This window comes from Meriones unguiculatus, chromosome 4 (genome assembly GCF_030254825.1).
Source record: "Meriones unguiculatus strain TT.TT164.6M chromosome 4, Bangor_MerUng_6.1, whole genome shotgun sequence".
Taxonomy (NCBI): domain Eukaryota; kingdom Metazoa; phylum Chordata; class Mammalia; order Rodentia; family Muridae; genus Meriones; species Meriones unguiculatus.
Genome location: NC_083352.1, coordinates 97,868,449 through 97,881,081, shown reverse-complemented (window position 1 = coordinate 97,881,081; position 12,633 = coordinate 97,868,449). Strand labels below are relative to the sequence as shown.

General features: G+C 54.8%; 1 protein-coding gene across 1 annotated transcript in view; it reads right to left on the bottom strand.

Moving 5' to 3' along the window:
- The window catches only part of Kiaa1671 (KIAA1671 ortholog), a 136,725-nt gene that overhangs the window by 92,334 nt on the left and 31,758 nt on the right, over window positions 1–12,633 (bottom strand). Inside the window, exons 2-5 of the mRNA XM_021646324.2 lie at window positions 12,349–12,492; window positions 9,366–10,946; window positions 6,967–7,054; window positions 1,976–4,558 (exon numbers count right to left, since the gene is read on the bottom strand). Of these exons, the coding sequence (XP_021501999.1) occupies window positions 1,976–4,558; window positions 6,967–7,054; window positions 9,366–10,894 (4,200 nt within the window). The 5' untranslated portion in view covers window positions 10,895–10,946; window positions 12,349–12,492. The remainder of the gene's footprint in view (window positions 1–1,975; window positions 4,559–6,966; window positions 7,055–9,365; window positions 10,947–12,348; window positions 12,493–12,633) is intronic.

Below are 12,633 nucleotides of genomic sequence, written 5' to 3'. Positions count from 1 at the left end.
GCATCCAGGCCCCTCCTCAGGCCAGGCTCTCCCTGTTGCCAGCGTTGCCAGCGGGACCTGAGGTGCTGGCTCGCTAAGGAAGTGTCACATTCCACCGCCTCTTCCTCTCAGGCTGCTCCCACAGTAACAGGAAGAGCTGGATGAGCATACCTTGCCCAACCCTCAGCAGCGTTCTGCTCCCCATACCAAGGCTCTGAGGCAGGGGGACTGCTGTCAGTCCTGAGTGGGATGGGAAGAAGGGGCTCCGGAGGCAGGAGGAGCTCAGTGTGAACCTGGAAGATTCCGCACATGGCACTTAGCAAGCCTGAACTCCTGGGGGACACAGGTTCCAAGCCCCAACCCTCACACTCCACACCATAACTGAGGACTGGAGACAATGCTCAGGTGAAGACCTCTACTGACACCGACCTCGCATCTCCCTGTCCCTGCCAGGTTAGACCCTGGTTCCTCTCCCACAGGCTTGGGGGTGAGACACTGCTGTAATCACTGGTTGTTCTACTTCGAAGACTGTGTCCTGAAACTCCAGGACAGGGTGGCAGGAAACCCTAGAAAAGGGCCAAACCTGGGCTGAGGAGTCACACCAGCCAGAATTGTGGAAGTCTCTCCTCTTTATAAAGCGTCCAGCCTTTACAGCAGAAAACACTCCTCTCAGCAGGCGCTGGGAGGGGCTAACTCCAGCCTCCACACTTCCCAGCAGGCCTTGCTCCCCTGCTCACCCATCAGTGCCTCCTCCAGAATGCCCTCCTGGGTCACTCCTTCAGCACCTCATTAAGTCTCATGTAATCTCCTGGCCTTGGGTTCCAGGGCCCCATCAACCAGCTAAGGTAAAAGGCTCCCCAAAGGCTGCATTGGGCTTCAGGTTTCCTCCCCATTTTTACCACCGTGGCCCTCCCTCGTCTCATGAATCCACCCAGACCTGAGCTTATGCATCTTGCCTTTTGCTGTGTGGCCTGTAACAGATTACTTACTCTCTCTGAGCCATGTTTTCCTACCTGTCTATTCTGCGCCTGCAACACATCTTCTCTGCACCCACCCTGCCAGATCCTCAGGACACTCAAATATGAGAGTTGGCGAAAAGCTGTCCTCCTGGGTACAGGATGGTGAAGTCTCATATTCAAAGGTCCAGGCAATGGGAGGAAGTAGAAAATCCATATTCCTGGCCTTCTGACCCTAGACTTGGTCAACTTAACTGGGCTATGGGCTTCCCAGAGGTTTCCAGGGCACCGAGTCTCAACTGCCCAGACTGGTACCAAAATCCTTGCCACCTTTCCCAGTCCCTCCTAAGAGACCTAAGACAGGCTCTGCTTCTGGGGAAACACAAGCTGGAGTGAGTGAGCCCTCTTGTAAGACTCAGTCACTCATGCCACAGACATTTCTGGAAGCTCGCACAGCTGTGGCTGGCTCTGGTAAAGACAACGGGAAAAGGGGCATAGAACAGGTGCTCCAAGATGCTCATACGAAACATTTGAATGTGGGTATTCAAATCCCAGGCGGCCGAGTTTTGAACCCACAACCCATAGCCAAGCAGACAGAGCCAAGGGACCAGCATGGCTGGGATGGAATGGAGTTTTCCAATAAGCCATCTTGTTTTAAGATAACACCTGAAAATGTGGATTTCTTCTAACAAATGATGTCACTTTTTCAACATTGTCACAGGTGACAAAATGGCCAGGAGCTGAGGCTGGGCAAGTACTAGCTAGCTTCAGCTTCCCACCCTTTGTCCAGTGAAAGAAGAGAAGGGGAGGGAAGATAAAAAAAGGAGAAAAAATTATAAGAGTCTGGAAGCAAGCACGCCTACCTGTCCTGTTTGCCCGAGTGCTCAGTTCCCACAGTCTCCATCACCCCCCCGAGTAGTGCCCTAAGCCTGCCTCCACTCAGTCACTTTCCTACACAGCCCACGTGAAATCAGAGCTTGAGACCTGGACACAGATGCTTAAAGGATGTATGGCAAAGTTAAAGACACTTCTGTACCCACCTTTTGGCCATCCGGCTTCCTCGAGTCCCTCTGATGGGGTCCTGCCTCGGCCTTGGGAGTCTCGGTGGGGAGGTCCGGCTTCCCTCTGGGCTGTTCTCGTCTCCGCTGCCTGGCATCCTGCATGACAGACAGGCCTTCCCGGACCCTGGCTGGTGGGCCCTTCTCTGAAGAGGCCCTCTTGATGTCCAGTGGCGACCAAGCAGAATCATGTGGGAGGTTTCCCCACTGCCCCCCATTGGCCCCTACTCCCTGACCAGTGGATCTCTTTGGAGTCTCTTTCTTCCGGTCAGAGGGAGGTGACCTGAGGGAGACTCTGTCCCCGCTGCCTGGCTCCTGGGACTTGACTGGGTCTTGCCTATTTTTTGCCCCCTGGTGCTCACTGTAGGAGGGCTTGCTTTCAAACTCAGCGATGCCTGTGGATTTTCTCCTGGACCCAGCAGGGACAGGAGAAGATGAGAAACAGTTTTCTGCAGAAGCTGAGTATGGGGGTGCCCACAGTGGCAGGCCAGGCTTGGTGGCTGTGGCTGCCCCTAGGGGCTCTGCTGGCTGCTTGCTGGGGCCAGGGGAGTGGGGAGCTTTCACAGAGCCTCCTGCTTGTTTCCCAACACTGTCTGACGGGGGAGCCTCCTTCAGGGCCCTCCATCCCCTCTCCGCCTCCTTGGGCCAAGCTGATCTCTCCTGAGGGGAGCCGCTGGGCTCTGTAGGAGGGCTGTCTCTCTGCTCCTGGGCCTTGGTGGGGGCTCTGCTTGACTGCTCCTTGTACTCAGCCATCAGGGCATCAATGTCAAGAACGCCAGACCTGTAGCCGTCTCTCACCTTCCCTGGGAACGTTTCGCTGATGACCTCAGTCCTCCTCCTTACCAGGAGACTTTTGGGACGCCTCAGGACTGGGGACGTCTGTGGAGCATCCCTGCCTGAGGATGCCCTGATCCTGCTGTCCTTCACAGTGCCATCTTCTGACCCTCGGTGGATCCACAGAGCGTCCACATCAATGACTTTGTCCCCAGATGATGGCTGGTCTGCGGCCTTCAGGTGTTTTGGAAGGCTCCTTGCTTCTTCATGTTCTCTCCCCTTAGTGCAGCCCTTACTGCCGGTGGGAGCCCATGGCTCTCCGTGGCTAGAAGCCAAGGTAGATGCAAAAGAGTGAGGTGACAGAGGTGGAGCTGTTTTTCTGGAGGGTTCCAACACATTTTCAGGCCCTGACTTAACCACGCTCTTGGCCTTTTGAATATCCGGAACCTGATAAGTCACTGCGAAGAATGTTGCCGTGGGCTCTGAAGATGGCCCCAGCTTCTCCACCGAGGAAGTCCTGCCTTGTGAGGCACCTGGTGTCAACTCCTGAGTTTGTGCCTGGTGGTGGGATGATGGAGGTCTCTTTAAGGCACAGGTTGGAGAGGTCGCGCCACCGGCTGGTCTCTGCTGCCCTTTGGAAGTGCTCTCCGGCGGCGTGAGGAGGCTGAATGTGTCGAACTTCACGTCATGGGGCAGAGTCCGCCGCCTCCACCTGTCCACCCTCTGCTCAGAAGGGTTGGACCTCCGCATTCTGACCTCAGGCTGGGACCCCTGGGCCAGCCTTGGGTGATCCTCACTGGCAACCACGTGGGGACCTTTCTGCAGAGACGATGAGTCTGGCCTGGCCGGTACTGGGGAGTCACAGGGCTCAACGTTGGCCCTGGATGGAGGATCTCTAGGGCCATCCCACGATGGAACCCTTTTGGGAGCACTGAGATCTTTGCTAACCACAGGAGCGCTGTGCCAGCTTGCCACGCCCCCTCCTGTCCATTTGGGTGATAGGCAACCGCCTCCAACGTCCCGTGGCTGTTGATAGTCTCGCTTCAGCCCACTGGCCTCCTGAACCCGACCTTCCCATATCAAACTTGCTCTCTGGACGGCACCTCCGTGAGCCTGCGGGGCACAGTCCAGGTGAGCAGGGCTGGCCTCCTGGGATAGCTGCCGGCCCTGCGGTGAGAGCCGGGGTCTGCCGCCACGCAGTGTCACCGCCTTCTCCTCGGGCACCCTGGCCACGGCTTCGCTGTGTGCACACTGGACCCTCTGGGGCACGGTGGGACTTTCTAGGTGCCACTGGGCACAGTGGCCGTGCCTCTCTTCCTTGGTGTGTATCTCGGAGACGGGCATGCGAAACTGTCTCGGCTCCACATCCACAATGGTAGCTCGTCCCAGAATTCCCGGGGCAGCATGGTCAGACCACCTGGAGCCGTCTCTCTTGTTCATCACGCCTGGAGGGTCCTTCCCTAGCCAATAGCCTTTCTCGGGCCTGGGTTTGGGATCTAGTGTGTCAGGTACATCACAAGGGGGTGTAGCGGGGTGACAAGGGCCTGCCTGATCAGCCACTGTGTGTCTCTCCACGTGATGCTCAAACACTGTGGCCCACACCTTCTGGAAGCTTCCATCATCTTCTGGACTGGCTTCAGAAGAGCCTGGGTCTCCTGTGGAGCGTGCAGACTGATGCCTGTCAGCATCCTGGTCTGAGGCATCTTTAACTTCTGTCTGCCTAGACCTCTGGGGTACCCCAGACTTCCAGGGGCTTTTTGTGGCAGGCACTCCATCCAAACCATGCCTTTCCTTGGGGTGGAAAACAACAGAAGGCAACGTTAAGGATTCGAAGGAACTGAATGAAGCGGCTGCTCTGTGACCTGCCATGTGACCACGTGCCGGGGCACGGCTGGCTATCACCCTCTACACATTAACAAAAACAAATTAAACTTTGTTTGATTAATAAGAAATAAAAACAGCACGACACTATAAAATGTGCACGTTGCTTGCACACATTCATGTGTGTGCAGGCATGGAGCACAACTGAGCCTGGAGCTCGCTGATGCAGCAAGGCTGGCCGGCCAGCAAGCCCCAGCCATCTCTTTCTCCACAGCTCTAGAATTACAGTGTGCCACTGCGCTCAGCTTGATCGTGGGCGTGCATTCGAACTCAGGTCCCTCGGCTTGCACAGCAGACACATTGCCCACTGAGCCATCTCCCAGCCCAGACCTTAAAATATTAAAGGGCAAAGAGTGCAGGTGAAACAGAGGCCGCCGTGGACAATGGAGGGAGGGACTCTGGGACAACACTGCAGGCTTCTTGCCATCGACTGATTTGGGGGACAAGATTTCACTGAGTATCCCAGCTACACCATCAAGCTTCCCATTTTGTTAATTGTACCACAATTTTTACAAATCAGCAGACAACATCTCTTATAGGGATGATCCCAGGTTTGATATAAGCTGAGGGCTTATCGATGTTTTCTTTCTTGAGAGTTTCTAATAGCCAAATTTTACAGAGAAGCTGAATGACCCTCAAGCCAATCCCTGAGATTTAAGGGCAAGCCATACCATGCCCCAGCCTTCCAAGTCCCTGCTGCAGCACCGCAGAGTCTGGTACAATCGGGGGTGGGGGGCCATCACTGCCCTTCCACGCCAGCTCCTTTCCTTGGGGACTCACAGAGAGGGACACAAGGCACATGGAAGAAGCTCTTGGATTATTATACAAAGACTGTGGCAGTCCCTCCTAACACAGAGCATGAACAGCAGCCCAGCCAGGCCACTCCTCGGCGTTTATCCAAGAGAAAACCAGCAAACTGGGCTGGGCATGTGGATCAGTTAATAGAGTCCTTGCCAAGACACACAGCCCTGGGCTTCATGTCCAGCACTGCACAAAACCGGTGTGGCGATGCACACCTGTAATCCTAGTCCTTGAGAGCCGGGGCCAGAGGAGTAGAAAAGCAAGGTCTCGACTGCACAGTCAGTTTGAGGCCAGCCTGAGCTACATGGAGACCATGTCTCAGAGGGGGTTGGAGGAGGAGAGGTAAGACTTACAGACTTATTTATAAATGTTCACAGCAGCTTCCCTTCTTGTCTGTGTATTTGTTTTGGGGTGTGTGTGCGTGCGTGTGTGTGTGTGTGTGTGTGTGTGTGTTTGTGTGTGTTTTCAAGCCATCCTAGAACTCACAACCCTCCTGCCCAGCCTCCTGAGCACTGAGGTGACTGGCATGCACCAGCACACCTAGGTACAGCTTCATTTCAAATGGCTCAAACTGAGAAAGACTCCAGGGCCAGCTCAAGAGAGACAGCGAAGCCACTGCCATGCGCCTCTGGGATGGACTACAACAGAGCAATAAAAGGGGCTAGGACAGGACCAGTCTCAGGATAACGATTCTGAGGGAAGAGTGAAGACCAACCAAACAAGCAGGGGGCGGAGCTAACTCCATTGGTCTGAAAGCCTAGGAAATGGAAACCAGTCTTTATGGACAGAAAACTGATGGAGGCAGCCTGGGGAAGGACAGGCTGGAGGCATCAGAGAGGCAGGGTGCTATGTGGGTGCGGGGCAGATGTTTGCCACCCTTGTGTGGCAACAGCTGCCTGGGAGAGGTGAAGCTCACCCACTGGGGCCTTAAGTCCACATTCTTTATGTCTGTCAATTGCACCTCAATAAAGATGGGTTTAAAAAAAAAAAAAAAAAAAAGAGTAACGCCTCAGAGACCAACCGCAAACCAGTTACACAGAGCAAGTGATTGCAGGCTTTTTCTTTTGAGCCGGATCAAAGAGAAGAGGGTTTTGGCACCTGAGCTGCTTAAGTGACTGGGTGCAGGGGAGCAAGAAAAAATCTCAAAGTCAGTTGAAGTTTCTCCCAAGTTTGGGGTTTTTTGAGACAAGACTCACCATGTAGACCAGGCTAGTCTCAAACTCAGATATTGACCTGCCTCTGCCCAGCTCTCTGGAGTGGGAGCTAGAATAAAGCCACTTAAGAAGACAGCGCTCCCTCTAGCTTTTTGCACAGAAAAAAAAGAAAAAGAAAAGAGAAAGAAATGCCTGACAACCACTTCTGTGCATAACCTTCAACCCACAAGAGGTAGCAAATCACAACCCCAAATGCCAGGGACTTTAACATGCCAAGGGCAGGGGCGTCAAGATTCTGATGCTCTTTTGCCTGGACCCGGCAGGCCCCAAGCTTCTAGGTAAGATGGTGAATGACTCGCTTACCTTCTCTCTCCTCTCCCCAGGGAGCTCGCCAGCCATCTTGGCACACCTCTCGTACCCGACCTCACTGCTGGAAGCCGACCGGGAGAACCTGGAACGAAGATGGAAGTTACTCACACAGAGCTGCAAGCCTTCACGGCCTCGAGCCCACACTGCCTGGCCCAGGCAGGCACAAACCCATCCAGCTTCCTTTGAGAAAGTGTGTGTCAGTTAGTCAAAAAGGGGGCCTGGTGGGGTGGGCGTACCTTAGGCAGAGCATGTCTGCGTAGACAGAGCCCACCACCGGCCAGAAGAAGCAGGTGCCTGGGTGCCGCTCGCAGCTCCACTCCCTCCCGTGGGAGCCTGCGTGGCTTGTGGCTTCACCTGAGCCTCTATTTCCTCACATACAAAGCACGGATAATTAACATCTCCCTCCCTCTTTTATAGGGCCGACATGAGAGGCAAGCCATGACCCCAATAACTCTGTGAAGGCGTTGAGGGAAGACTGAAGACGCCCCAGGCGGGATAATTAATGGTTATCCTCAGCAACTGTGGGCACAACACTCACCCACCGCCAACCAGCAGCCACGAGACCCGGGGGCGGTGGGCCGTCCTGTAAAGTGGTAACACAGGCTTGCTTCTGCCTCTCTGGGCCTCAGTTTCCCTGCTTATAAAGAAGGAGGAGAGGATTCACATCTTTCCATCCCTGCCATGCTCTTTGTAGCACATGCCAGAACATGAGGCACGATGTGTCTATACAGCGTTTAAGGTTCGGGGCTTGGGAATAAAGACAAAAAAAAAAAAAAAAAGGAGGGGCGATAAGAACATTTCTTTTTGTTGTTTTTGTTTGTTTGTGTTTTGTTTGTTTCTCGAGACAGGGTTTCTCTGTGTAGCCTTGGTTGTCCTGGACTCACTTTGTAAACCAGGCAGGCCTCTCACCTGCCTCTGCCTCCCGAGTACTGGAATTATGGGTATGTGCCACCGTGCCCAGCTGCTCAGAATATTTGAACTTGATCTCTACCAGTCAATCCATATGGCTGGGAGGCCATGAGTGTTCCTAATCTCAGAGACTCAGTTTCCCCGTCTGTCACATAATCACATAGCTCCTCCCAGGCACCGGGACCACACGGTGAGGCCCTGGGCATCTCTGTTGTCATAGCTTGGGAAGAACCTCTTTCAAAATTTACCAACATATAAACCCTCTCAGTGGACCAACATCCCTGGGGCAGGGGACCATGAGGTGGCTCAGCAGGTAGAGGAGCTTGCTGCCAAGTCTGATGACCCGAGTTCGATTCCCTGGTCCCTGAGAGTTAATTTTGGGTCCTGGGTCCACCAGTTCCCAGGCGCTGGGAGCCCACCCCTGGGTAGCATGTGGGCGGTGAGCAGAACACTGAGGAGAGGGTGGGTAATGCCTGGTGACACATCCCTGCTGTGGCCACAGTGGGAAACAAGGCTGGAGGCTTGGCACATCACATGTTGGCATTAGCCTCAGCGGCTGACTCTGTGTGCCCAGGGCTCCTCCGCGGAGGACACTGCCCACATTCTTCCCTGGGCTTTTCTCTCAATCTTTAATGGAAGGTCCTGGCAGGATTTCAGTTCTGACCCCAGCTCTAGGCAGGTAGAATCAGGAGGTCATGGAGTTCAAGGTCATCGTTGGCTACCTAGAGAATTTGAGGCAGGGTGGGCTACATTAGATGGTGGCCCTGCTCACCCAGGCTCTATTGGTTTTCTTTTCTCTTCTTTTTAAAAATTTATTTATTACAATGTCTGTCTACACTAGAAGAGGGCACCAGATCTCATTAGAGATGGTTGTGAGCCACCATGTGGTTGCTGGGAATTGAACTCAGGACCCTCTGGAAGAGCAACCAGTATTCTTTACCTCTGAGCCATTACTCCAGCCCTGGTTTTATTTTCTAATCTATTCATGGAAGCTGAGGCCCAATCATTGTGTGAGTGTGTGTGTGTCGGGGGGGGGGGTGTGCATGGGTATGCATATGTATGTAAGGTGCTGGGGACAGAACCCAGGATTTAGCATATGCCTGAGTGAGTACTCTGGCACTGAGGCACACACCATCCCTGCTCCAATCTAAAGGGCACTCTGACCTCTGACCTGGGGGGCAGCTTAGCCACAGAAGCAGGGTAAGCTGGAAGTGATCTTGACTCCCCAGCTTCAGGCGTCCCACAGTCTTGCCTCCTCACCCACACACGTGAACGGGAACACATCTCCTGCTGCACTCCATGTTGAGCGTCAGCTGAGCCCCAGCGAGAGAATGCCCTGACCCTCCCCTCAGCTACTAATCTGAGGTGTAGCTACCATGACCTCCCCTGAGGCATCGGCTGGGATGTGTGTGTAAGTTTTCTCCTAGCCTTGGGCTCTCCAATAGGTGTTAAGGCAGCCTGAGGCTGATCGAGGGTTCACTTACAGTTTGGTCAAATCCGCAGGCAATGGCCGAGCCTGGGACACCCTTCTCCTGACCTCCGGCTTCTCCCCTGTGCTCTCCACAGTCCAGCCTTTGATTCGAGCCTGAACATTCACACCAGCTCTCTCAGACTCTGGCACTATGGATGGGGACCCAGGAGTCACAGAGGGGGGCTCAGACACCACCGCCAAGGCCACAGGGCTGTCTTCTCCAAACTGACTGAGGCGCTTCCTGACAGACTTCCTCTCTGTCCACGCCGAAGCCTCCTGGTCAAACCTTCCACCCTTGACCTCAGCCAGCCCCAGGCCTCTTCCTGACCTGGTCAAAGTGGACTCCTGCACCTTTTCTGATTGCTGGTCTAGCCTGGGCTCCTCTTCCTGGGGTCCCTGATCATTTGCAGAAGCGGCCCTGGCCCTTGGAGTCCTAGGACTGTCTGCCTCTATCTGCTTAAGAACTGTCTTCTCCCTCCGCGCATGGAGCCTCTTGGCCACCTCCTGGAAGTCCATGTCAGGGTCCTGAGGGGTGGCGTCCACACGGGCAGGACCCTCTGCATCGCCCCTAGGCTCCATGCTGGTCTTCTCTGGGCCCTGGCGCTCTGCTGCTTTCTGCTCACTGGCCGCCTTTTTCAGCAACATCTCTCTGCTCTCAAATATGGCAGTCAGATCCACAGACGCAGGCCTGGGTGTCTTCATCCACGTCTTCTCGGGAGGCGTAGGAGGGACTTTGCCCATGACAGCCACTCCACCCAGGCCTGGCTTTGGGGTCTGCAGGTTGTCGTAGAACACAGCTGACATAGGCCGTCTCTTCAGGTGAGGCTTGGCCTCTGGAGCCTGGCCAGCAGGGTCCTCCACACTGTGGGCCTTTGGCAAAGGTTGGGCTCTGCCTGCCTCCCCCTGAGATCCAGAGGACCCAGTGTCCTGTGACAGGGAGATTGGTCGGGGCAGAGTCACTGGGGGCTTTCGAGGGGGAAGGGCAGGCTTGGCAGCCACCTCAGGCCTGGCACTTAAGGGAGATGCCTGGGTTGTCCGGGAGCTGGCCTCCCGGCTCCCCTCATTGTGTCCTTTGCCCAGGCTGGGTCCAGCTTTGGTCGTTTCAAAGAGGCCCATGGTGCTGGGACCAGGCCTCAGGAGTGTGGCTTTGTTAGGTACAGGTGGGCCGTTAGGCAGGGCCTCCCCTCTGTCTGCCTCCTGGCTAGCTAAGCTGGGCACCCTTTTACCCACGTCCTCTTTAGCTTCCTTCTTGTCAGTCTCAGCTGAAGGACAGGGCTGGGCGGTACCAGACCATGAAGATGTGACAGGGGCCTTCCTCTCGGGGACCTGCTCCTTGCAGAAAGGCTTGGGAGCGATGGGCAGAGGAAACAAGCGGGCCTGCAGGGGGCTTTTTGCATTTAGGGTCCTGGTGGAGGAAGCCCCAGGGATGTCCCCAGCCTGGCAAAAATAGGTCCTCTTCAGGGTTTCCTCCCTGCTGATGTCACTGAGGCTGGGCCCCGCCCTCAGGGATGCGATGGAGCCAACTTCAACCCGCGTCGCCATGGTTACAAACGTAGCTCCATGAGGACTAAGTACATCAGAAATGGAGAAGCAACTGCTTAAAAAAAAAAAAAAAAAAAAAAAAAGACAGTAAATTTAGCAGAGGGTATTTACAGGACTCAGAATGAGAATTTAGGGCAAACGGGACTGCAAGACCTTCTCCCCAGATTCTGATCTCACTGGACAAGCTGGGATGCTCTGTTGGGCCCTGAAAGGGACAGACAGTGACCCTGGTTTGCTTCTGCTCAGAAGGCTCAGGCACAGCCCTGCTGCTGTCTAAGGACTTGCCTGGCTCAGCCGATCTCAAAGCCAGCTCCAGTGGACCCAGCACCAGCACAGGGAAGGTAAGGTAACCACCCTCAGCTCACACAAACACCCAAAGCAAAAGGCCTTAGAACTGTGGAACCCTGTTGGCTGCCCTCCCCCCATCTTCCCGTCCTCAGTTTCCTTTTGGTTTTTGTTTTGGTTTTCCAGTAGTGAGGACGGAACCCAGGGCTTCAAGTGTGCCACACATGCTCCATGCCAAGCCAGGCCCAGCCCCTTACATTCTTAACAAAAAGGCTGTGGTGATGACTGGGATGAGGCCTAGCTATGCCAAGCGCAGCTGGTACTCTGCCTATGTGGCCATCCACCTTTTGGCTGGGTCTAGCAGTCAGGTCTCACTTCCCAGTGGCCGGGTCAACCCTAGCCTTCCCAGCTCAGCTTTGAGCTCTGCTCTCAGACAGGAGCCCCCGAGTCTCCCAACAGCTCAGACAGGCAGAAATGGTGTACCTTGTGCCTTGTGACTGGAGGAAAACAGAGAAGTTCCCAATTGATTTCCCTCAGCTAGAGCCAGACCTCTCGTCCTGGCCCTCTTTCTTTCTCTTTGCTTTCTGAGACCTTGAGCCTCCTGCCTCCACCCACAAGACACTGTGATTACAGGTGTGTGCCACTCTGTCGAGCTTCAGCCCTGCCTCTGAAATACAGCTTTTTATTCCTTTCTAATCTTAAAAAGCACAGGAGTATCCCTGCTCCTGACCCACCCTGCTCTGGCTATGACCATCCCCTTCCCAGCTACCACGGAGATGGCCCACCCCTCCAGGTGCTCAAAAGGGAGCTGATTTCCTGGTTAACTAAAGACCTCCCAGGCCTGGTGTAGCTCACTGCATGGAATAGAGGCAAATTTAGACATTTTTCTCTTCCTCACACACTCCATGGGCTAACAAATTCCAGCTTCCAAGCTGGGAAATTCGTCTAGACTCAGCCTGGGGCAGGATGAAGATTTGGGAGACCTAAGAGCCTGAGGTTTTCCATCTGTACAGTCCCCCAGGCAGAGGGCCAACACCCCCATTCCCACCCCAAACCGGGGCTGCTCACCTCAGAGCCCTGGTGGTCCCCATTCTGCAACTCACACAAAGCCAGAACACAGGACAGACAGACAATTCCCCGGCAACCGCCCCCTCCAAACGCCCACTTACCCAGGCTGGCAGGTCCTGGGTGAGGGACACGGGGCCACCTGGGAATGCCAGCAGGGTCACAGTTCATGGCGAACGGGCTGTCCTCTCGAGCCCACAGCAGAAGCGGCAAGAAGGAGACTGCACCCACAGGCTGCCTCTGCAGGGCTGGGGAGACAGAAGGACAGCTTGGTTCCGGAGTTCCTTCCGCACAGACGGTGCAAAAGCTTTCGAGTTCCAACTGCATCCGGCTGGCATCTCCTCCAGCTCGGAGACTCCTTTCAGCTTTATATATTCACACACAGCGTG